Raw genomic sequence first — 26,098 nt, forward strand, 5'->3', positions numbered from 1 at the left:
AGCAAGCATGAGCCAGGAAATACTGTTCAAAAGTAGTTAAAAAAATCCTTTGCCACACACATTTTCATAAATACAGTAACTAAACACTTTATAGCACCTTCCTTCTGAGGACCTCAAAGTGGTTTAACAAACAGTCATGAAGTCTGGAAGCACTGCCTGTAGCAGTCTGCTCCTATTTCACAGCTGGAAAGGCAGACACAGAGAGAGGAGACTGCCTTCCTCACCTCACTGACAAGGTCACTGACTCAGTACTGGAGCAGGATGCTGGACCCCTGGCCCAAAGGACACTGGCCATAAAAATCAACTTCATGGTGTGAAAATACCCAAACTTCTTCAGTATAAAGGGTTATCACAAACCCTCTTTGTGAAGAGGCTGTTACGCAACATCACATTTATCCCATCACTCAAACAACAACAGGTTTCTACATGGCCACATGTAAAATTCTGCCACCAATGAGAAATGCTAGGAATGACCTTTTGGCCTTCTTCAGACGTAGCAGAGGCACAGAAAATGATTGTGTGGTTCTCATAATTTAAATTCATTCCTACTTTAAAGTACATCCTTTCTGTATCAGTGGTTTTATGAATTATCTTCTCCTCTTGATTGCGATTATGTCCTAATATGGTAACTGTACTTTCACAATAAACACCTTCCCTAGAAAAAAAAAAGAGTTGACTCTGGACTTAAAAATTAGTAGAAAAATGTCAGAAGGATAGCATTACATGCAATGAGACAGCATACCTTGAGTCAAACAAAACTTGCTGTTCTCTGTGATTACATAAACATGTTATCTTACTATCACAAAGAAACCTGCACAAGCTTTCACTGTAAGTTCCTGAAGATAGTATCTTTTGGTAAAACCCTTGATGAAATTGGCTTTCAGTTACTACTACAACGTGGAAACATACAGCAACGCCTTTTCTTACAAAACCTGATCAACTATCACAGCATTTAAATTATTCTACACACAAACCCTGTCCAACAGTATGCATTTTGACAGCGAGGTGGACTGAAAACAGGTTGAACTACCAGGCCCAGAAAGTGGTGATCAAGGGTGGCCAGTTGCTAGTGGTCTACCCCAGGGATTGATACTGTGGCCAAGACTACTTAATAACTTCATTAATGACCTGCACACTGGGACAGAGTGACCCTCAGCAAGTTTGCAGATAACATGAACTATAAAGAGTGGCTCATACACCAGATGGTCGTGCTGTGACTCAGAGGGACCTCGACAGGCTGGGAAATTGGGCAGAGAATAATCTCATAAAGTCCAACAAAAGGAAATGCTCAGTCCTCCATCTGGAGAGGAATAACCAATGCACCATCACACACCAGGGCTGGTCAGCTAAAAAGGAGCTCTGTGGAGAAGGACCTGGTGGGTCCTGGTGGACAACAAGCTGATCATGAGCCAGCAACGCACCCGCATGGCAAAGAAGGCCAACAGCATCCTGCACTGCATTACCAGTGTTGCCAACAGATGGAGGGAGGACAGACATCCTTCCTCTCTACTCAGCACTACCGAGGTCTAGCTGGAGCGCTGGGTGCAGTGTTGGGCCCACTGGTACAGGAGAAATGAGAACACAGTGGAGCGAATTGAGCAAAGGGACACAAAGACAGTTACGGGATTGAAGCATCTTTCAGAAGAAGAGAGGCTAAGAGAGCTGGGACTGTTCAGTTGGGAGAAAGAGCCGTTCAGGGGGCATCTTAGCAACATGTATAAACACTTGAAAGAAGAGTGTAAAAAAGATGGAGCCTAACTCTTCCCAGGGGTGCCCAGTGACAGGACAAGAGGCAATGGGCACAAACTAAGAAACATCAAATTCCACCTGAGCAGAGGTAATCGTTTTTACTGTGAGTGTGATCAAACTGGCACTTTCTGGTTGCCCAGCAAGCTTCTGGTGCAGCCTCCACCTGTGAGGATATTCAAAACCCAGCTGGACCAAGTCCTGGACAACTTGCTCTAGCTGAGCCTGCCTGAGCAGGGAAGGTTGTGCTAGATCATCAAGAGGTCCCTTCCAACCATTACAACTCTCCGATTCTGTGATCTTAAAATACAGCTACTGTTTCTTCACTAACAAAATAATACAATTGTACACTAAAATGGACTTGGTAAAATGAACTTACAGTATAATTTTAAGGAAAGCAACAGTTTTGTACTCCCTTATATGCTAAATATCCATGGTTTGACGTGAAACGAGACGTAAACCAGCTAGAATCTATAGGGCATTCCAATAAGTTAGTTCAGGTACGTGACTGTATCTTTTCATACATGTAAAACTCACAACAGAGGACCTTGGAATGATAAGCAAGATCATCATAAATCTAACTTATTCAGAAGTAGGCAGCAAAGATAACATAACACAGATACTCACGTGCACAACCACCTGTGCTATAATTCGGACTTCGTATTTCAGTCAAGTTAATTGACTCATTCAATTAAAAAAATCCAGAAGAGTGACTTTTTTTTTCCAAGTTAAAAAGTTTAACAGCCCCAAAACAAAGCAAAAAAAATCTCTCACCTTTGTGACAACTTTTCACTCTCAGCATTGAACAAGAGTAGATGCCACAACCGTATCTAAACATGGAAAAATCTTCTACTAAACAGATACTTCTACATCTTTTTATCTGGTAGTATTTTTAAAAATTGACTCATCAACAGCATCTAGAAAGCTATGTGGGTCATTCCAGTCTATCAGAGTAGGGACAGTAAATGACAATGTAGATTCTAAACTACATATACACATTTACCTCATCTGAGTTTAAATTACAAATTCTTACAGGGTTCTTGGTGGATTTATAGAATATATTCCTAATATGGCCTAATCAGTTTTGTTGTTCAATTTTTTGATCAAACTACTCTGCTCTCATTTCCTGCAGAGCACGAAAGTGCAAGTGGTCTAGTATTGCAGAATAGCAAATCCACAGCAGGCAACATACACTGTCACTAAAAATTAAAGAGCACATACTTCAGATTAGTTTACATTCTAGAGGAAAACCTAAAATGATCTCTGGTTTTAAGATGATTATCTTTGAGTTAAGAAAATAAGCATTCCTCTCTCTTTTCATATGGGAAAAAATTGCTTGATTTCCAATTTGTTACTGAAAATATTTACTTACTTGGAAAAAAAAATAAATTAAGAGATACAGCCTAACAAGAGAAACTTCAGAATTTAAAAAACTCCAATATGCTGGGACCTACATCCTTGTCCTATCACCTCAGCACGCCTGAAACTAATTCAGCTATCTGTTACCAAGATCTGCCTAGATTTCTCAAGCCCTTCATGTATTTTAGAGAGAAATATGCATATATCACAAAATGTTAGGGGTTGGAATATATCTATGTTCATCTTGTCTGATGCCCTTACTCATTTGTATCAGAATGTTATCCACAAGTAGCTAATTAATTGAAATACCATGTGTCAGTTCCTCACAGTTTAATAGCTTCACTTTGGTATTGCTATAATTGTATTTTATGCAAATGATTATCTTTTGTACATTGTACACCTTACCAAAAAAAAGAAGAGGGTGAAAAGGGGAAGAGTACCTGTTTGTAGAGCCAGCCACGTCTGACAACTGGTGCATTAGGATTTCTCTTTATTGAGTTTGATCTCTTTCCGAAATTATGAACTTTCTTTGAAGATCGTGATGTCTAAATTGAATTGAACAAGTTAAAGAAAACATGACATCAATATTTGTTGAAAAATCATAAAACATTTTCTTTTCTTTAAGATCTTTCTTATACATGTTCCTCTGGGGGACCGTAGTATATAAACTATATTCCTTTTTTAGATAAATAATAATTATGATGGTTCTGCTGGCTTCAGCATTTCTTTCTTTTTCCTCTGCAGAAAATTTAAAGACAAATCCCAAGACAAGTACTTAAAGATTATTTTTTTTAACAAGAAAAAACAACCAAATACATATCTGACCTTCTTATAAGGTAGGTAGAAAACTTACCAAGCTGTAGAAAGAGAAGTAAAACTAACAAACAGCACTACTGTCAATTATGAAAAATTACATCACCTGGGCAAAAAATTCTACTCTTTCCCGCTTCCAACAGTGACGTAACACATGTGAACTTGTTCAAGATTTCAACAAAACGTAACTCCCCCTTTCCTAATATATTCTTTTTTATTCTTTCTTACCTCTCAAGAGCCCTTCAGTCTGTGATCTCTTGGCTGTTTTGAACATTCATATTTTACCCGCTTGCACTATGGCCTACTTTGAAATCTTTGCCCTGAAACTCCAGTGCTTACATCAGCTGTTGCTTACACCTTTGACAACCTTACAGCTATGTAATTATCTGTGATCATTGAGAGAATTAGGATAAATAACTCATTTTTAGATTTTATCCTTATTTTACTTGAGTGACCAAAAGAAATTGGAAAAGGCATAGAGAAACATGCAGTGCTTTGCCAAGCCATACTTCATTCTTTTCAGCCTACATTTAGAAAGTTTGTTCTGCAACTGAGCTGAACATTTACTTGTGTTTCAAATTCTGTAAGAATTGGTGCCTCAGAGACATGCGATGTGATACAGCAAACTATCCCACACTCTGCAGAAGAAGTAAAGTTCAAATGAAGTTTTTTAAGCTGTGTTCATGTCTCTGCTCCAAATCCACCATCTGAATTGAGACAATATAATCCTGTGCTTCAGCTTCCTCATCTCTACTACTGAGACTAATCATAAGGTTATGCAAAGTTCCTAAAGGAAGAAGACTAAATAAGAATCCAGTTTTTGTTGCAGATTAGGGTATGGGGTTTCTCTATGGAAATTCTCTCAACACTCATCACAGAACTGAATTGAGTTTTATACATGCTTCAGAGAGAATTCCACAGTAGGTTAAAAATCATAAACTGAAAACTGCAATTTAAAATGATGTGCAGCTTTTGTCAATGATGCCATTAACAGAAGAATGCAACACAGTTTAGTCAAAAAAGAATAACATTACAAAAACTATGTGTGTTTGCTTTAAGTCTACAACACAATGAAACAAGGTCATTTTGTATTTCTTTTTTGAAAGAATCAGGAGGGAATATAAAAACAATCAGAATGCTTTTAATTTCCCTTGGAGATATAAAAATTTGACTCAACTCTGTTTGGAAAGCAAGAAAGAGCAAGCAATTGAAAACCTAATGAAAAATAAAACTAAAATTATTTCACATTTTCTTCTGAAAAACACTGTCAATGCAAAACTGACAAAGGTTTGTAAGAAGCCAAGAGAATTATGACATCCAACTGTAAAAAGGGAATATACACAGAACCTATAACAATCCAGAGCACATTATGAAGTTACCTACATCCTTCTCAGTTAACCTGTATGGCTACTAGATTGGCACATCACACAAGAGCTGTGCCAAGACTTTGATCAGAAATAACTTGTAACACTCATACCTGCTCTAGTATTAGGTATTAAAGGTTCGAAACTTCTCAAGAGTGTTCCAGAGTTCCTATACTTGGAAAAGGGTTAATGCATTAAGGATGCTTCTGAAAACACAACCAAGCACAAGTACTACTAATGTCAAGTCTACTAACACATTCAGCTAATTTAGACGGGTATCTCTTAGGTAGGTCTGATAACAAACCATACTGACTCCAAAGCAAAGTTTTAATGGATTACATCTTACCAACCATGAATACAAACTTCCTTCAATTAAACACATTATCACAAGTGCTTTCTAATTTTAGCGAATACAGAGAACACTTTAGATGACTCATTATTATTTTACCACACGCTGCATAAAGAGAATAACTGTTCACAACAAATCCTGAGCCCGGAGACAACAAGTATTTTAGGATATTGAAACATTGTAGGTGTACATATAAACTCATCATGAGTTTTCAAACTTTTTAGATCATGTCCTCCTCTTATTATGTCTGGGGTCATTCCATGTCCTCTCACACACATATCTAATATATCTCAAACTGGGGAAACAGGAAGAAAGGAAAAATATAAGAATTTAAGGGTTCATCTACTTTTTACCCCACAGCACTAAAAATATAGGACATACAGCACAGCTCCAGCTTCTCCAGAAGGCAAAGAGAAAAGGAGGATAGTGAATGAAGAGTCCAACTACTAACCACTCACTGGAAGGTGTAGCAGCCTAACAGAGCTAGCAAACTTTAGCCACATCTGGTACCATCTGACCTGTTCTAAGGAATGGTCCCAGCAACTGTGATGACTCCAAAACCACAACCTATAGGAGGGACCCTGTACAGTTCCAGTACTGAGAAAGAAGTCAGGAAGTCCAGCTAGTGATATTCACTCTTTCCCAAACCTGAAGAGTTTTGAACTCTGGGCAACAGACTAGTCAGTAGCTGGGGCTGCCCACTTCATCACTCTGCAAGCTTCTCTTCTTTCTCCTTAGCTGGTAGAGGATACACAATTTATGTGAGGCTTTTTCCCCAGTTTTAAAACTACCAAAAAAGTAATTAACATTAAACTTACTGCATCTATATTTGAAAAACATATGTTGAGAACCTTGCTGACAATGAAATTTTCTGCATGTGAACTCAAAAGAATGGAAATCTAAAGTTTTATTACTTCCAACTTCTATTTAAAAATATGTTTCCAGTCTTCAAGGCTTACATTATCTTCCAAACCACAAACCAACATGATGCTGCCTTCTGGGTTTTGTAGGCAATTTCAGTGCCTTCCACTGCTGCAGTTTTCCATGAGTTGCGTTTCTGCCTCAGCATTTTAGCTTGGAACAGGAGACTGCTCTTGAAGCAAATCTCCCATCATTCAGTCTTGTCGTGCTTTAGTTTGGATAGTAGAGCAACCTGGATTTATTTAAAGTAAAACTAAAGTGTAAAATGCACAATGAGCACTACTGGGCTAGTCTGAATATAAACCATGAAAACACAGCACAGGTTTTTGGCCCTGAGCACCAACACTGCCCTGCACATGGCTCCTGTTTGCTATGCTGTTTGCTAATCTCTCTCATGACTGTTACTCCAAAATTTCTGGCTACTGTGAATCCTGAGAAGACATGTATGGCTATACCTAAACTAGCCATTTAAAGTTGGACTGGCTTAAGCACTGTATGAAATTACTATAAACAAACTGGAGAATATTAATAAGCAATGTGATACATCCTAGCTGTAATGGAGGCACAAGGAGCTCTGCAGTAGCTGTCCTGGCCTAACACTCCATTCCACTTACCATGAGAAGACTGTTAGCTTTATTCTGCTGATAATCAGGACAGTAATGAAGAGCAGGGGAGATGAACAGTGGATGGTGACTGGTAATACGACTGACTTTACACATTAAAAAGCTGATTCTCTGAATGCATTTCAGGATATATAACCATATTTGTCTAAGTAGCGTTTTTAACAGCTGGAAAAAGATGAAATAAAAAAAGACAACAACTACAAAAACTACTTCTTCATTTTAAAAAGAGGCGTGGAAATATTAAAAAGTCATGGCAGTCAGGTGAAGTTCCTGGTGACTGGAAAAAGGGAAACATTGCACCCAATTTAAAAAAGGCTAGAAAGGAGGACCCTGGGAACTACTGACCTGTCAGCCTCACATCTGTGCCTCGGAAGATCATAGTACAGATCCTCCTAGAAGCTATGCTAAGGCACACGGAGAACAGGGAGGTGATTCGAGACAGGCAGCATGTCTTCAGCTCTGGGGCTCCCAGCACAAGAAAGACATGGACCTGTTGGAGTGGGTCCAGAAGAGGGCCACAAAAATGATCAGGGGGCTGGAGCACCTTTCCTGTGAGGACAGGCTGAAAGAGTTGGGGTTGTTCAGCCTGGAGAAGAGAAGGCTCCGGGGAGACCTCGTTGTAGCCTTTCAGTACTTAAAGGGAGCCTATAAGAAAGATGGGGGCAGTCTTTTCAACAGGGCCTGTTGCAACAGGACAAGGAGTAATAGTTTTAAGCTAAAGATTTAGACTAGATATAAGGAAGAAATTTTCTACAATGAGGGTGGTGAAACACTGGAACAGGTTGCCCAGAGAGGTGGCAGAAGCCCCATCCCTGGACACACTCAAGGAGAGGCTGGACAGTGCTCTGAGCAACCTGATCCAGCTAAAGATGTCCCTGCTCACTGCCGGGGGGTTGGACTAGATGACCTTTAAAGGTTCCTTCCAGCCCAAACTATTCTATGATTCTATACACCTCTGTAGCAATCTCAAGCTTACGTAGATCTTTTTCACAGTCAGAGGTCTGTGCTAGTGGCTTCCCGTTTAGAAATACACTTCAAGCTAATAGGGAAGAAGTAGCACTTAACAGAGTTGTAGTGTGTTATTAGGCCAGCATCATGTATACAGTGGGAAAAGAGGACCAGAAATAAGACTTTTACTGAGGAGAGATTGACCTTTGCCCCAGCTTATATTAACCTCTACACAGCAGCAGCATTAGACTCCAGTGAGTCTTTCTGCCACAACTTCTCCAAGACCACATCTATTCAGAATTAATGAACAATAATGAAAAAGAGAATTTATTTCTATACCCCTCGACTGTCTGAAACTGTAGTTGTATCACAAACTTTTCTTCCATTCTTCATTACCTTCCAATATTAGCTGTCTTCACGGGTTATCTCTGAAAACACACACACCTGAAAAATAGGTGTGGCAACCACATGAGGCATTCTTCCACTCTGTAACTTACTTTCCTCACCAATTTTTTACTCCACTTTTATTGTGCTGCAATACACAGAGACGCTACATATTATATTCAAAGGTTGGTAAGACAGCTAAGAATTTCAGGTTCTGCTGTTGGGAGACATGAATAAAAACATAGAATAAAATCAGTTGTTGTATCCAGGTACAACCACTGGACAATTTCTACATAGTTATCTTCAAAAATGATTCAAGTCATTAGCCTTAAATAACCACCAGAAAATGCTGACTAAAATTAGCTGTTGTTCTACTTTGCAAGCATTTGTCTCCTGAAAACAAAACCTTTTAAATAGTGATGCAGTACTTCAGACAAATTTACATTTGAAAACTGATGTACAGTAATTGTACATACAGTCACAGTAATCATATTAACAGTTAAAGTGCATTTAAATAACTAGAACAGACAGGACAAATGAAAAATAGGACAAAAGTATATTTTATAAAAATATAATAATCTCGACAGGAAGCTAAAGTGTCATTAATCGATGCAAGTAAAGAAATTACAATAACGGCCACCGCAATGTCTATTTCCTTCTAGAACACTATGAAACAAACATGCTAAAGCACATTTTAAACTTCTCTTTTGAAAGAGTATAAAAAACGTTTGTGAAACACGTGCTTCTAAAGCGTAATTCCTTTCCTACATTCAACCTGACAGTGCTTCCTAGCTAGTTCTGTTGTAATTCATTTTCCATGTAACTTGCAATCAACATCACTATTGCAACTGTAACCACAAGTTATCTTGGGTTTTTTGTTTGCTTGGTTGATTTAGAGCTTAGCTGGGTTTGGGTTTGTTTTTTGTTTTTGTTTAGGGTTTTTCTGGTTTGGTTTGGTTTAAACTGGCTTTCCTGCATGGACTTCAACATGATCATATGAAAGCTGAGATGGATTTTGTTACTGTTTATAATTATATCTGTGACTCTCTTCTTTCCCCCCAGCAACACTAATAGATTAAGACACTTTTCTCATTAAATAAGTTTTCTAATGTAGGTCAAACATTCTGCCTGTCTAACGACACATTTAAAGCAACAAAAAACTGTTTCCAAAATGCACTTAAAGAAACCTCATAATATTTCCCACCACAGAAAAAAAATATTGCAATCCAAGTTTCTGAAATTAAGGAATTTGCTCAGTTAAAAACACATTCTAAAGTTCATATTTCTCTTGCCGAATTAATCTGATGAAAAGCAGTAAAAATTTTCAATGACTAGCAAAAGTATGGGTTTGTTCCTTGTTTAAATGTTAACTGCTGGGTAGAAGAGATTACAAGGCTGTTGTCTGTCATAGTTGATCAAAGTTGTTATCTTGGTGTCCTAGCAAACTTAAGGAAATTCTTTCAGGAAAGCTGTCTAGAAAATGGAAAAAAACCCAAACGTGCAACAGACTCATCAGCTTTATCCAATAAACTTAGAAGTTGATATAATTGAACCCATCACCTCAATAAATATCTGGGCATTCACCTTAATCTTCTGAGAAGCTGGGTGAATGGAGAAAGTGGGACACAAATTAAGGTAACCTAGGAGTCTCCAGGACTTTTCTCAGGAATTTTCCTAGGAAACCAGGACTTCTACCTCTGGTCCACTGACAGAGAAACATGGCGGCTGCCCTTTAATTTCACCACAGGGTCACCTTCCATCTCTCTTGTAACTACTTCTTACACACAATTGTAACTCTCTCTATTTTACCTAGAGAAATCTAGCCAGTTGTTTGTGATTGAGCAATTTCCATAACAATGCTTACCCAGATGTCTGATCAGTCACTCAAGATTTTGCTATTCACACAGATTAGAAAGGTCAGATCCTATAAACACTCTAAGTATGCGCAAGTCATAAGATCTAAGATACCTAAAAAAAATTGCAGCTTCAGTGATAAACTTGTTTCAGATACGTCAGTTTCCAAATTAATCATGAAAGGAGCAAAGTGCCCCGAAAAAAACATATGCTTTGTTTCTCTTTTCAATGGAATAGTAATATATAGCACTGTCTAGTACCTTTTGGAATAACTGAATGATTTTAATTTTAATTTAATTTGGACATAAAGACTTACTCTGCCCACGGGGCTCATTGGATGAGCAGCATAATCTGATGTCAGATTATAGTTAGTTGCTTCACATATCATGCTTACTGGTCGCTCCTTCTTTTCTTCAGATGTCATTGCTGCAGCAGTCCTGAAAATAGAATATGCAATAGCACTAGAACATGCTGTGTGTGCACACTGCTATTAAAAAGCACCCCTAGATGCAGCCTAATACATCCTGTGTCCTACTTTTCCAATTTGAAAGAATTCTCACATCATTGTAAAGTTACCTGTACTGTGTTTTAAACTTAAATCTATTATAGATTAATTTTAAGATGCTGTTTTAAAATAGGATTTCTTTGTTAGTGTAAGGTGTTGGTGGGAGGGAAAAAGACAGGTATGAGCCTGAGATGGAAATGGGAAGAAATGCTCTCCAAAGACCCCATATGGCTTTGTCCCACTTCAGTGAGAACATGTACATTTGTGAAATTTCACATACTGCAGTTCTGACAGTTTTCACTCTAGCCACTGTATAACGTGTTGCAGCAATGGTGGCAAGCAGGACACCCAATACCCAGCCACATGTAAAAATCCTGAGGTCAAGTATGACTTCCACGCATACTTTCTTGTATTGTTGTGTATTCTACAAAGCTAATACAAAGATAGCAAAACCAAGTTATTATCCAATGATTCAGAAAGTGTCTCAACTGGCCAAGAAAACAACCAATTGAGGAGAAACTATCAGGCAAAACATGATAGAAAGGCATGTGATTGTCCTTAAGTGATTAAAAAAAATTATTCCTTTTTGGAAGCTTGTTGTATTAGTATATAATATATAGGTCGTTTGCTAACACTACAGAATAAGTGAAGTGACATGGGGAAATTGACACAGTGCATAAACATGGTGCATTTCTATCACATAACTAATTTGGTCTATGGTTTTTACCTTATATTAGTATGAAATATTTAATATTACTTGCAAACAATTGAATAAGTAAAACTTCACACATTCTAATCTGTCTTGGAAAAAAATAAATACTGCAATTTGCAATCACTGAATCTTACTACAATATTAACAAGTACTAAAACATGTATTTTATAGACTGAAACAGATGCCACTTACTGCTCATTCACAACAAAAATACAGTTGTCCTGCGATGGCTGTCCTGTTACTGGATGTTTGCAGGTTACTTTTCGTTCATTATGACTGTGGAAGAGACACAAGGAAAATTATTAGGCAAAAATTCTTTGCTTTTCCAACTCAACAATATAAATCCAGTACCATCAGGTGTATCACCCCACTGAAAACAATTACGAATATTCAATTATGGCATATAGCAATGTATGTGTATATACACGCACAAATGCATATATATATATAAACTAATAAAAAGAATCATTATTAAATCATCACATAAAAACTAATAAAGAATCATCATTAATACTCTGGAAAGAGATTGAAAACATCGGCACTGGGTTTGTAATGGTTTTGAATTTAAAAACTAGAGCAGAAAGAGTGCTACTAGTTCACGTACGATCAACAACAATTCACTTCAGCTAAGTCTTTATATAATCATAAATAGGATTTCAGCTAGACAGGGACAAGTTAAACACAAGATAGAAACAACTGCTCTGTAAGGATAAAATACCATTACATAAAAGCAATTGTCTTCTAACTCAGAACATGAATTTTACAATAATACAGATAAATATTCACTGATTAGAATGAGAGTGATGCGTTGCAATCACAGTTCTACTTTTGCTGGTGACCTTGTAATTCAGAGTGCTACTCCCCTGCAGCGATCTCGGGAGTACCTTCAAGTGGCAGGGAGCCTGCCAGCTGAGAGCTTCACCCTCATCAGCACAAAACGCTCACTTTGCAGTATCTTGTTGCCCTGAGCTGCAGGTGTTGCAGCTCCCACAATTTGGAATAAATTGCCAAAATTCAACAACTATCAGCTGCTGCCACTCAAGAAGGAAATGTTTTGACTTGAGCCCTCCAGCCCTAGAGGGGAAGGAAGAGAAGGGGAGGAATTGCCTTTACTGCCTACCAGATACCTCAATCAGCTGAGAGTTAAAACTTGTGCCTGCTGCAGACTGGGTGTTTTCTACCCCCAGCCTCCATGCAGCAACAGGTCCCAGCCCCAGCTATGCGATGAGCACTCCTTGGAGCACAGAGCTGCAATAATCCCCTCTGAACACTCTGGCCCCCAAATGTAGGAGAGAGACTAGGAACGTAAATTAATTTTAAATTCAAAAATTTAAACCTCGTTCAGTGATTAAAAGGCAGATGAGCAGAGATCAGACTAAGAAAGGGCAACAAGTACATAATGCAAATTCGGATATAAAACATGGGCTTGAAAAACTCACCTCTTCTGTTTTAAACACTTTAAATAATATTTATAAACAAAAGTAGTATATAATGCAAAAAACCCCCAACCCAACGGTATCTGAAATCAGCAATGTAAATTACAAAGAAAGTAATTCCATCTGATAGTATTTACTTTTGAAAAGAATATGTGATGATAATCTTTTTCATGTAAGGTATCTTTTATAATACTGTGCTTTTCTTATCACAAGTTCAGCCCTGAAAAATATTCTTGGACAAAGAACAAACCTGGACAAAAAAAAAAAGTGCTTTAGTTGCAAGACAAGAAAAGGTGCAGAGCAACAAAAGCTTTGAATTGCACTTTATCCTTAACACCTACTACTTTTATTGCCCATTCATTTAATGTTTTTAGCTTTCAAAACTATGAAGCATAGCTCTTCTTGTAAAAGTTACGCCCTCTACACTTCCTGCTGCTCAAAATATGCTAGACTTAACAAGACTATCTTAACATTCCCCAGGTTTCTTGGAAATTCCTTTGGATCGTAACATTTTGCAATTATGGAGCATTACTAATTAAAAGATACCTCCAAACAAAAAAAAACTAATAAAATATTCACACTACTTTCATGGTCAATGGATAAATCTGCATAAACCTAAAGCGCAAGAATAGAAAGATAGCCCAATTCTTGGCACTTTCTTTTCTGAGATTTTAAAAACTACTAATACCTAAATGGATAGATGTGTTATGGAGCTTAACTAATGAGCCAGCAAACGCCAGTACTTTATCTTCAATGCTAAATTCAGCAGAATTCTAAGTTTAGCTTCTAAAGAAGCTTCTGTTGCAGAAATGCATCCATTACAATGAGGGGACAGAAAAGAGATGACCTGAGTATGGCTGTGCCATTCCTAATTGCCACGGTCCTACAATGCCTTTCCAAGTGAAAATGGCCGAGATTGAAAAGAATTAAGATTCAAAACATTCCTGAGGAAGCATCCAGGGTTTTTTTGTGATTCCTCTTTTTCTTCACTTCCAAAAACTTTAGTTTTGTTCCCTCTGACATTTCAGAAACTCTCACACCAAACCGAAAAAAAAAAAAAAAAATCATTATGGAGATGAGCTGGCACTTTGCAAGCTTTGCCAAAAATGTTATCGTCTTGTTCATGTTAAACCTTGACAAATAGCTATCAGCTGGCATCCAGAAAGGTAGAACTAAATGAATAGGGACTTTGGCTCAAGGACCATCAATACTCAGGATGGCTACAGAGAGGGCACCTCCCATGTTTTGTAGGAGAGCATCCGGCTCACATTGACACAGGAAAAGGCCACACTCAAAGACTAGAAAGGGGAGGTCATGCAAAATCAGGAAAGAAAGCAGGAAGGGGGAGGAAAGGAAAAGAGAGAGGAGAGGAAGCACTGACACAAACCTATACAAGGGAATTTTGTTTCAGACTTGAGTCATATATCAAGTCAGTATTCCAAAAATATCAAAACATTTTTGGACAAAATAAGTTTCCCTTTACTATTCACACTAATGTTGAGATGTATAGAGGTGTAGCTGACATTACATAAAAAAGGCAAAAAAAAAAAAAAGAAATCATAGACCTGAAACACTCTCCTGTGGGATATACAATGCTTTCTTTCTAGCATCTGAGAGACCTTCATAGTCACCACCTCCTAAAAAGTCAAGGCAAAGGAAGAACAACCTTTTCTTTCTCTTCAGCTTAGATGCAAGTGAAATGTCATGAGTGAACATTGGAAATTCAGCTTGTACAACTAAGAAGTGTGACAACTGTAAATATGTCTAACTGGATGAATAAATTTTAAATACTTCCATTTGAAACTTGTTCATTACTCATTTGAATTACTGCATTTTTGGCATTAATTTAGCTGATATTTTGACAAGACTCCTCAAAATACTTGTGTAAGGTGTAGAGTAGCTTGATAATTATTGTCACAACCCTCCCACATAAAAGTAGGTTAAGGCACTTGTTTTAAACTCAATCTTGCCGACTACAGAGACTTTCATTAAAACCAAGCTACAATTTGATATTCACAATCTTCAATATCCAATTTAGACAGCTGTTCAGTTATCCATGAATTTCCAGGTCCACACACACGCTTAGTATTTCATATATTACATTATAATAATACAGATCTCGTCAATAAATCTCAGGGGAAATAAAGTAAATATTTTTGTTTGGTTTACCGAGAACTCCAATTTCAATTTTATACAAACTCCTTTGTGTAATTCAGAGTTTCAACTCTGCATATTTATGTGTCTGTACTTCTATTACGCGGTAAAGAGTGATTCACTTTGACACAGGCAGCTAGAAGCCAGTGTGTTAACTTCTTGCTTACACAGAGACACAGCCTCCAAGAGGCATATGGAAACAACACTCCTGTTCCTTCTCTCTCCAACCAATTTCTCGTATCAACATGTTTTGAGAACACAGAGTAATTATACACACACACATTGTGATATAGCTCACCCTTACTATTTTAGCATCCATAGCTAGATTATATTAATGGCATGCTAAACACTAGAGCCAAAGATGGAAAAAATTCTCTGTGTATTTTATTAGTATTCATGAGCATACTCTCCACACTCAGTATGTGGCACAAACTAGTCCTCATTAATATTAGCTACTGGGATGTGTTGGGCTCCAGAAATCAACAGGGCTGACTAAGATGACAGGAGAGATAAGCATTTCAATGTGAAATAAAGCATAGTTCTTGCATGTATCAAGATAATATTCTGTTCTTGATTCCAATAGTAGCCTGGGACAATGACCTGCTATAAAAGGATCAAAACTAAACCAAAACAAACCAAAAATAAAGAAATAAAACATCCCATAACACAAAACCCTAACCACACCAAAACAGCTCATGCAGGGATAAGTTCCATTTTTAGCTAGCTCAGTGCAAGACAACTGATACCAACTTAACAGCACAAACTAAACTTGACCTCTTATCTCCAGAATTTTTAAATTTCTCTTCCCAATCCTTTCCTTTGAACAATGCAAGCTTTGGCATCATTTTGCAGGTAGCTTAGCTTTGGCACATGGACAAGCCCTCAGAGCAAAAGGATTTATCTTGTTTGGGTTAGAAGTTGACAGTAACCTTGAATTCGACTCATGTTATTTGCCTTCTTATCTACTCTCTTTTCTCCTTTCCATCCCTCGAGACCCTTAATCTCTTTAGAAGACAGGATTATTTTACTTATTTTCTAGACATGTTCAAAACACCCTGTTGTGTAGTCTTAATCTAGTCACTAAACGTATAGTCAACAACAATCTTTTTGATGGCCAAATGTGAACCAAGGACTACTAAAGAAAAGCCTTCAAATATATAATTCAAATATATATTATTCTATTTGTAAGTAGCAACAGAATGCATAATTCCAGGAACAGCACTTGCCAACACAGGTCCTGCACAAGTAGGATTGATTCTTTGTTTTTGTTCTACCTTGTGCTTTACAAGACGGCTGACCCAAAAATGCTGTGTACCAATACTTCATTCTAACACGCACCACCGCAAAATCAGCAAATTCAAAATTCTGTCCAGATTTGCCATTTTGAAATTGCTATCATCTTTAACAGTACCAGGATTTTTTGGATAGGGAATAAGCTCAGATAATAGCAGTTGGAATGGAAAAAAAAGAGCGCAATGTAATCCAGTTGTACAGGAAGATGCACACAATTAAAAACGAAGGGTTAGACCATCTTTCCTTTGGAACAGACCAGTTCATTCAGAAGCGGCAAGAAAGATCAAAGTACTAGGGTGGGGACAGTTGGTTTGGGGTCTTCTCCATTGTTTGATTTGGTAGAGTTCCCTATCCTCTCAAAAGAACTAAGCTGGGCCAGAACTCCCAAAGACACATCTGGTTTTCTCCCACTAAAATTAAAACTAGATGCCACTTCAAAGCTTCTCTCGTGCCCTTTCTTTGTAGACCTTATTTATGTGTTCCTAAATGCTAAGGCCTTCTCATTTGCTCATTCTCGATGTGACCATCAAAGCAAAGGCTGAGTTCTACTTCACTGAACGAATAGAAACAAAATCATAAACCAGGACACAACTTTCAACAGGCCTCCATATCTTTAATTTAGAAAGGCTGTTCCTTTTGAGAAGTGAACACTGAAGAACGCTATACCAATTATCTGCCTCCTAACATTTATGCTGCATCTTAGATAAGACTCACCATCTGACAATATAACCTCTATTATGAAACATGCAATCCCTATTTATCACAAATATACCCAGAGTACATAGAGGTATTTCTTATGAGAAGCAGTTTTATGCATTTTTCATACCTGCTTCATGACAAAATACTTTAAAAGATTACAAATAAGGTAAGACCAAAACTACCAGAGCAATAAAGTCATCCTCTCTACAGACGTAAGGTTCAATGGGAGACAAACATAAGACAAGTCTAGGCCAGCTTTATTTTGCTTCTGTGAAGCATTTAATTGGTCAGCCAGGGGGGGTGGGGGGTATCGGGGCACGAAGAGGAAATCACATCAGCAATTTTTACCTCGTGTCCTTATAAAATCAGTAACTTACAGTTATCTATCAAAAAGTTGTCCGAATTTGGAAAAAATTTAAGTAAATGCAGCGCCTACACAACTGTTAGCAAGGATGTGGTCTGTGGCTGTACCAAGTCTTCTATTTTACTAAATCTGTAATGCCACATTGTACAGTAAATAGCAAATGCAAGCACTTTTTTGTCAGTGCTATCATACCCTAGAATTACGAGCCTTTTTTCAATTAAGCTTTTTAAACAACTACTTTAGAAACCAGGCTGCATGGCTCCACTGGAAAACATATGAATATGGTAAGTTAACATCAGGGAGTCTGAACAAAAGAGCGTGTAAAGAGATGGCAAGTTTCAAAGCGAAGTGCTGACAGACCTGTATAACATCACATATGCTGCTAAGAGAAAGTGTTTATAATCCTTTGTGTGTGCACACGCTCAGTAATGGTGCTTACAGAATTCTACTAATTTTCATGGCAGACAAGGCAACACCTGAACTGTATCTGCTACTGCCACCATTTTTTTGGTCTACTATGAGTTTATTTTTTCAGGCAACGTGTCAACCCTGTAGACTTTCCTTTTAAGTCCTTCTTAGTTACAGTTACAGGAGTCTTGGATAGCCTTGCTGCTGCTGTAGTGAAAAAGCACTTGGACGTTTCTATACAACTGACTACTCGAGCTTTTTATTTATTATTGATACTTATTTTCCAAAAGATTAAGCACTACTGCCCTGAAATTGTAAACCTTTCTTTCAATGGGACCATTCTAAAACCAGACATATATTCCAATGAAAATATTTATGTAAAACTAAAGCCTTTTCTCACTAGAGCAGATATTAACATACTCCCATGACATACTTCCAGTTTAAAACTGTAAGTTTGTGTAATTAAGCCCAATTAAAAACTCTTTCAAAACACTAGGATGAAATACTTTCTAAAATAGCATATACTGTATTACAGATTGAGAACCTTCTAGTTAGCAACTGTTCCTTCTAATCAAGCACTGCATTTTCAGAAGAAAAAAAGTGTTACTGTTTTCAGTTTTCCCAAAACTTTGTGGGAGGATGTCTTTCACTCCGTAGATAACATTGTTGAGAATTTGTAAGACAACAAGACTTCGTAAAGACTGCAAAAGCCACGCACCTTTAAACAGAAGTGTGGCAATTTGCGAGACGTACTTGCCACGTGCCACCAATTCATATAACATTTCACTACATATGTTTCAAGCCCTGGGCACAGTGTCTAATATAGTACCCTGACAATAACATTACAAATGAAGAAAATTGCAGAATAGCAGCAAATTGGTTTAGAAGGCTGAAAGTATTAGTCTGTAGTAAAAATTTCTGATAGATTATTTGCTGTTCAAGAGAAGTTTGAGAAAATAGCGAGATGGGTGTTAGAAGGCAGAACTATCTGTAAGCCTCAGATTTGATAGCTGAAATGTAAGCATCCCTTAATGGTTAACTACCTGGAAAGCTTCCAGGTACTAGAGCAACATAACAATTCTGCAGTGAAAACCCACAATCTGTTTTCTAAGGAAAAACGGAACTTGGAGTAGCATGGTTCAGCAGGTGGCTTGTGGATCAGAAGCAGCACTGGATGCTCCAATCTGGCTGCTACTGCCTACTCCTGTTGAAGACTGCCAGCAGATGTCTGATCAGCTAATGGTGCCCAAAAGCTCACTTCCCCAATGCAGAAGGGATGTTTCAGTCTCTCCTGAAGAGGTAGAATTGAAGAACTAAAAGCTAACTTGTGGAGAGGACAACAAAAAGCCACAGTCAACAGCTGTTCTGATACAAAGAACAAGCTCTCTTCGAGTTAGTCTCAAAGTGCTTACAGCAGTGACAGCCTTTAAAGAACACTTGAAGGAGTTACAGCACAAGTCAATTGTTCAATTAAACTCCTGCTGTAGAACTGCAAAGAAGTAAAGCTGCTTAATTTTATTGAGTTATAAATGCAATATATATATATCAATATATATAAAAAATATATAATTTCAGTAAATTACTACTTCAAATTCAACAGCAGACTTTCAAGAGGCATTTGGTGAAATTGCACTGTATTGCTTCACAAATCTAGCTAAGCACATGAGGATCAGAATCTGATGTACATTACAGAAGTCGTTAAATACCTTATCTCTCTTAAAAGTTTTCTGCCTTCATCCAGATTTCCAGGGATATCTTTCCCTTATCCCATCTGCTATTATTTATGATTAGTCTGGTGGATTTTTTTGAGTTTTGTTTTTTAAGATTCCGTGAATCACAGCATTAGCTGTCTATGAAGCAAATCCCTTTTTATCTTAGCCAAGGTTACACAGAAGTTTACACAGAAGTATAACATAACACAACACTGTCTTCAGAAAGCTCATGATTGCCATGATTTCTTGATCACTTTCCCACTGCCTTAGGAGTTACTATACTTCTACAATCACATCTCTAGTAAACAGTCATTTTTATTAAGTAACAACACACTTCTATTAATAACCCAATAGAACTTTTAAAAGAAAGTCATGCTTTTCAAGCACTTATATCAAAATATACTAGGTCATAACTGGAAACTTCCTCAGTCTGCTGAGAGAGGAAAATGGTCTGGCAAGCTGCTGCTAAGTAAACACATTATCATCTGGGAAAAGCTTAGAAATTTCTTTTAACAGTCTGACAGAAGACAGCAGCTGAAATCTTCGTGCATCCACTTGTGTACGAGTTTTAATTATGTTACCAATTCAGTCACATCCTGTATTTTCAGGCTTTTCCTCACAATAGATCCTGCTTTGCAAGAAAAAAGGGTAGACACCGAAATTTATAAAAATAATTATTTTATAAATGAACAGTCTTCACTAGCGCTTTAATGACCAGCCTTCTTAGAGCCATTGTAAGGATTTAATTGAATAATCTTGGTGGTCCACTGATAGAGCATATGCAAATATGTGCACTAGACCCCAGAGGATAATTAATTGAAGCTTACGCTGTGTGTGGGCCTGCATTCATCTCAGACAAAAGGGTACAAACTCTATTAAAAATATTCATTGCTTATGACGTAAAGTTCAAGTACAGAGACACACGGGGTATAAAGCGTGGCACTGAACTGGAACGCTGAACGTGTCAGCTGTCATCTCCAAGGTCTGAGGGCACAGCTCAGCCTCACTCAGCTCTCTTGTTTCTTTCAATCCATTTGGGCTCCGCTTCAGGAGCTGATAATTTCAGAAAAACAATAATGTTGTTGTTTTAGAAGAATAGCAGCCATTTGGTTTAGAAGGCTTCAAAAGACTGAAACATTAGCAACAAATAAAATTCATTTGGGATTTATTTGAAATCATAGGTAGATAAGAAATTATCAGGATTTTCTCTGCACACTCACATCTTTTAAAAAACCTTCATTGTTTTCTTGAAACATCCACACTCACTGTTCGTGCCTTCACTTAACATTCATTTGCTCATGTTTCAGATTAAGGATCCTGCTGGAGATGTAACATTTTAATCCGGAGGTGTGGATGTCAATCTGGCTTCCGGGAAACCTTGAGAACTGATCTAACTGCAGAGAGGCCACACTTCCTCTCTTTCCACTGGTTTAAATTCATCATTCCCTACTCTTCATCTTGTTAGCTTCAATTATTTCTAAAAATCAGGGAGGCCTCAACACTTCAGCAAATACTACTTTTCAGAAAAAAACCCAAAACATTATAATATTATGCACAAAAAATACTGAAGAGTATCACACTTTGACGTGGTGTTAATTCCTCTCACACCTTCATCTTCAACATCGGCACAAGTCCTTACCAGGGAGAGAATGCCAGGCCAGATGGACCCACTGTCTGATCTATGGCAACGTCTCTTATGCTCCTATGGTGAGTTTAACTCTGATTGTCACAGTTCAGTGACTGTCTATGACTATTTGTTGGTGCTACAAATACCTGTCAGCAATTAGCAAAAACAGTCCTTCACAGTGTTGAATCTATCTTTCATGCTGTTTAATGCTATTAGTCTACAGCATTAATTCCTTGCTTTGATGCATATGATCAAAAAGCAATGGAAGCCCACAGTTTTACACAACAAGAAAAGGGCTGAGAAATATGCCATGGAAACAGGCAGAGCCAAATTACAGCTGGGAACTGAAGATTGGTGCCCTCTCTTTGTTACCTGCCACAAAATGGAAGAGTGGGAGCATTTAGAGGCAGTGATCTAAAGGAAAATGTCCAAGGTTAGGTAAGAAGTGACTAGTCAGATTCATACCAAAAATGCAAAAAGATGAGCCCCCTTTCAAATACAGTATTAAGGTATTTTCTTTTTGGAAATAGCTGCACTACACTGATTTACTTTCTAGAATGTGGTTTAATGCATACAGTCAAATATTTTAAGAGGTGAACTGGACAAAAGTACCATAAGAACAAGGTCATTTAGATATAGGCTACATCTTTATTCAACTTAGCAGATGAAATTTTAGCACCTCATCTGATCAAAACTTTTTCTCTACCACCCAGTGTTTATATGCAGATTGTCAATCACTTTGATGCCTGTTGGTCTCATATAATCAAACCATCAGCTCTAGAAGTTTGGAAATTTCCATTTGACAAAAAGTACTTCTTGGCTGCCTCCTCTTGTATTTTCACTTCTTCAGTTTCAACACCTACACAGACTCTGTGTGGTGAGTTCTGCATTATCCATTTCTTTCATAATTGCAAAGGAACAACTACAGTTTATTTACAAAATGAACTGTCAGCAGATTTGACAGCTATGCTGGAAGCATACACAGCAAAAAAATCAGAATTCAGTCTATTAGTTTTACATCCTGACCCTCACAACTGTATCCTTATTCCACAATACAACTGAAATAACACTTAATTTTTATTAAAGACTATTGCTGACCCAGCAACACATAACCCTTCAGAAAATGGCACACCAGGTTGTCTCTTTCTGTTACAATTGTAGATTAACTGCAGCAATAGAAAAAACTGCAGGACAATACCTCTTCTTGAACAGACATGATGCCTCTGATGACCTTGCTGGCATTTTCTTGCATTAAATTCATACCTCAGTGAGAGCCAGAAACTGGAAGCTCTTTTCTTTCACAGGTGTTTTTTTCAAGCTGTTGTGAGACTCCAAGCTGCTGGAATTGTGGCATGCCATTCAAAGTATACACACAAGCCATCTTTGACCGACTGTGGTAGGCTGCTCTCTCACATACTGAGTAATAAAATGTTAACAGCGTTGGTGATGACCTCTTGAGCTTTAATCCCGACAGCTAGAATTTTCTCATGTGAAGCACACACACTCACACACCTGCCACGGACCACTGAAACTAATATAACACGGGGGTGGCTGTAAAACTGAAGTATTTTGATGTGGCACACAAAATACAGCCCACAACCTGCAACTGGCATAGAAGCAGCACAGGCTTCAGCTTCAGTGCCACAGAAAGGCAGGTACATACATAGCTGTTGCATCGGAAGAGCATACGCCCAGCCCACCCGAACTGAGACAGCTGTCATCAGGCACGCTCTGTCTGCAGATCCATGTCTTCCGCTTAAGGCCAGGTCTTGGGGGTACTCTCTTACAACTGGCTTTGAGAGAACGACTCTAGAATGACAAGCCCACTGCATCCTTTGCTCTTGTGCTGGCACCAGCGCTCAAGCAGTCATGCAGTGATCCAGTTCACGTAACACAAAAGGAATTGTTTCTCCTGGCGTTAATGTTCCTGCAGGCTCACAGCACACGGTGCAGTGAGGGGAGATGGCACTGGCCTTTTTGACAACATCTGACTATCGCATTGGTGTAACTACACCCTCAGCTTCAAGCTGGCAAAAGTGATGACTTTAACGTCAGAGCAGTTCATCTGTACAAGACATTTCTAAGAGTGTAACTACATGGTAATGAAAAAATCCCAGTAAAGACTCTTTCCATAAAGAAACACCTTACATAAAAATGACAAATCAGCTTGTTTCATTTGTGTCAGAACAAAAGGTCAGGGACAAAGGGACATTTGGACAGCAGACATCACACTCAACGTCAAAGTCATATCAATGGAATTTTTAAATGAGAAAGAAAATCCAATACCACTCTCCGTATTGGGCGGGAACACTATCTTCTATCAAGTTCTTTAGTAACTTGCTTAAGTTTTTCCATATATTGAATCTGGCTTTAGAAAGAATTTTAAAGGACTAGTAAAATCATATCCAAGAACATAAATTAACTGCAGTTTACCATATGGAGTATTACTCCGTTCTCCTTTTACTGCTAGAAAACATGAACATAAGGAAGAGATTTGCGAGGCATTCAATTTTCATACTAAACCCAGAAGTGAAAACTCCTTCCCTCATTTTTTTTTCTTTGTGGATTACCCATTCTTATCAAAAAAGCAGATTTTAGGCTACATTTCAAGACTATAAAACAGAGTATTTGTAAAAAAGGACATTTTTACAGTATCTCTCACCTTACAGAACATTACAGAGTCAGCAATTTTAGAGATATTCCATATCTATAAAGTAACTATGCTCAGTACAGTTCTACATGTTATGCGCCTTCTGACATTAAATTGTTTCAGAATGGTTTTCTTCTGGTATCCACAGTTTCCTAGCATTCTTTATGGCTACCCAGTCTCTATAGGGGCATACCCACTCTCCTACCTACAAAGTGTGTGGGTTTTGAAATACATTTATGGCCAGAAGGTTTATAGTAGCACAATACTTTACAATTGTTAGAAAGGAAAAAAAAACTAACTAGGTGTTGCACCAAAAAGACCCCTGCTGTTTCCTGGCTGAGAAGAGTATTGTTCACTTGCTTGCCTGTTTGCTTTAAACCCAGACTCCTTGCATCCATTCAAGATTCTCATCAACATAGTAACAAAAAACAAACAAAAAAAAGGCTACTGTCTAGAGCTGTATGTACAATAAAGTTTCTCCTTAATGGCGGACATTACAATAAAAAAGTTGTTTGAAGACACAGCCCTTGAAAATCTTTCTGTATCATGTTTAGGACTGACCATTCAATGAGAATCGAGAGATCACAAAGCAACACCAACTTTAAAGATAGGAACTCCATAACCCAGGTCTTCGCTGGGTAAAATTAACTACTCTTTGTGAATATTATTAGTTCTCCTTCTATTTCATTTGAGTCTCATAAAGCAAGGGTCAAGAATTTTAACAGTGAAAGGCTATGGGGGCGCGGGGGGGCGGCAGAGGGGGAGACAACTCACCAGCAATTTCTCATTTCACATGAAAAGTGGGCACAAAACTAAGTCTTGCATGTTGAAAACAAAATGCCACTTGAATAATTCTTCCATGGAGTATGAATGTAGGGAGTTTGGCCATATTATTGCCTTAGGCTGGGAAGTTTCCAGATGTCAGTTGGCTGCAGGGTGTGCTAACACTCAATTTGTTCCTGTTCCCTGACTGCCGCAGTCAGGGAGTCTGAAAAGGCTCTGCCAATGACAAGTCAGCAAAAAAGCTTGCCATGGTCTCCTCCCTCTTCATGCCCTTTCCCTGGAGATAACTGAGGCAAAATCATCCAAATCAAACAATCCAACCTACTTTATGCATTTTAAGGGAGCAGAAAATGCACAAGCTAAAACATAAACTGGTGGAACTTCAGATAAAATTTATTTTCGCTTTTACTTGGATAGCTACAACCCTTAAATGATTGGCATTGCTACATAACTTAAGTATATAATGATTTAATGCTAAGCTGGAAGTTTGATCCCATAGTATGTATTTTATAGGAGCAAACATTAGCTTCACAAAATAAGAGTTTTCAGTATTATGAAAAAAACCCCTCAAACATTCTAGAAGATGAAAACAGACCAATGTACGAGGCAAATGTTAAGACCAAGCAATAAATTCATCAGCTTCACCTACAGCAAGTGTGAACAAGTGGTAATGCCTTGCCATGAATGTTGTTCATACTTTTCCTCATTAGGCAGAAGGCATTTTGAGGTAAAGAATTTGTGCAATGATCATTGCTCTAAACTATTTCACTGTTCAAGTGAAATCAGAAATTCGCCCCTTCCTTTCTCCACCCCCCAAAATAAACACCAGATATTAAGAGCCTGAAAATTTCTGGCAGAATGATAGCTTTCACTCTTTTCATGAAGAAATTTGTTTCTAAAGCCAGACAAGGGAAAATGCAAATCACAATGCATGTTCACAGCTTGTGCTTCTTTAGGAATCATATTATTTAGATAAAATAGGAGTTCCAATACTAGAAGAAACATATCTAACCCCACTCCCTGTCCGCCTCTCCTCCAATAAAATAGGCAGACTGATACGCCTGGCTTAGTTTAGAAGCAAAGCCAGAAGTTTCTTTGGCTTGGTGACATATAACTTTAAATACATCAATATATTCCTCTTTTAACTTATATTAGGTAGCCACACACTTCAATCAAGATATACTTTAAGGTTTAAAAAACAATTGCTCATATTTAAACTGTATCCTCTTCTCCTTTAAAAAAAAAAACTAATCCTGCAAGAGAACAGGAAACTTACGAGCAAGACTGCTACTCATACAGGTAGGAAAAAGTAACTGGAAAATTCCAGCCATTACCACTCTAAGTCAAACTAACTATGGCTCTACTCAGTTAACCAACAAATCCAGACAGTTTCG

At 37.9% G+C, this 26,098-nt stretch overlaps 1 protein-coding gene across 4 annotated transcripts in view; it reads right to left on the bottom strand.

Annotated features, from left to right (window-relative positions):
• Positions 1 to 26,098, bottom strand: part of PLEKHA5 (pleckstrin homology domain containing A5) — a 169,606-nt gene that overhangs the window by 58,347 nt on the left and 85,161 nt on the right. For all 4 annotated transcript variants that reach the window (XM_086466878.1, XM_086466871.1, XM_086466887.1 and 1 more), the window contains exons 4-6: positions 11,771 to 11,854; positions 10,678 to 10,798; positions 3,546 to 3,650 (exon numbers count right to left, since the gene is read on the bottom strand). In XM_086466878.1, the coding sequence (XP_086323004.1) occupies positions 3,546 to 3,650; positions 10,678 to 10,798; positions 11,771 to 11,854 (310 nt within the window). The remainder of the gene's footprint in view (positions 1 to 3,545; positions 3,651 to 10,677; positions 10,799 to 11,770; positions 11,855 to 26,098) is intronic.

This window comes from Leptosomus discolor, chromosome 1, assembly GCF_034619465.1.
Source record: "Leptosomus discolor isolate bLepDis1 chromosome 1, bLepDis1.hap2, whole genome shotgun sequence".
In the NCBI taxonomy this organism is placed as follows: Eukaryota; Metazoa; Chordata; class Aves; order Leptosomiformes; family Leptosomidae; genus Leptosomus; species Leptosomus discolor.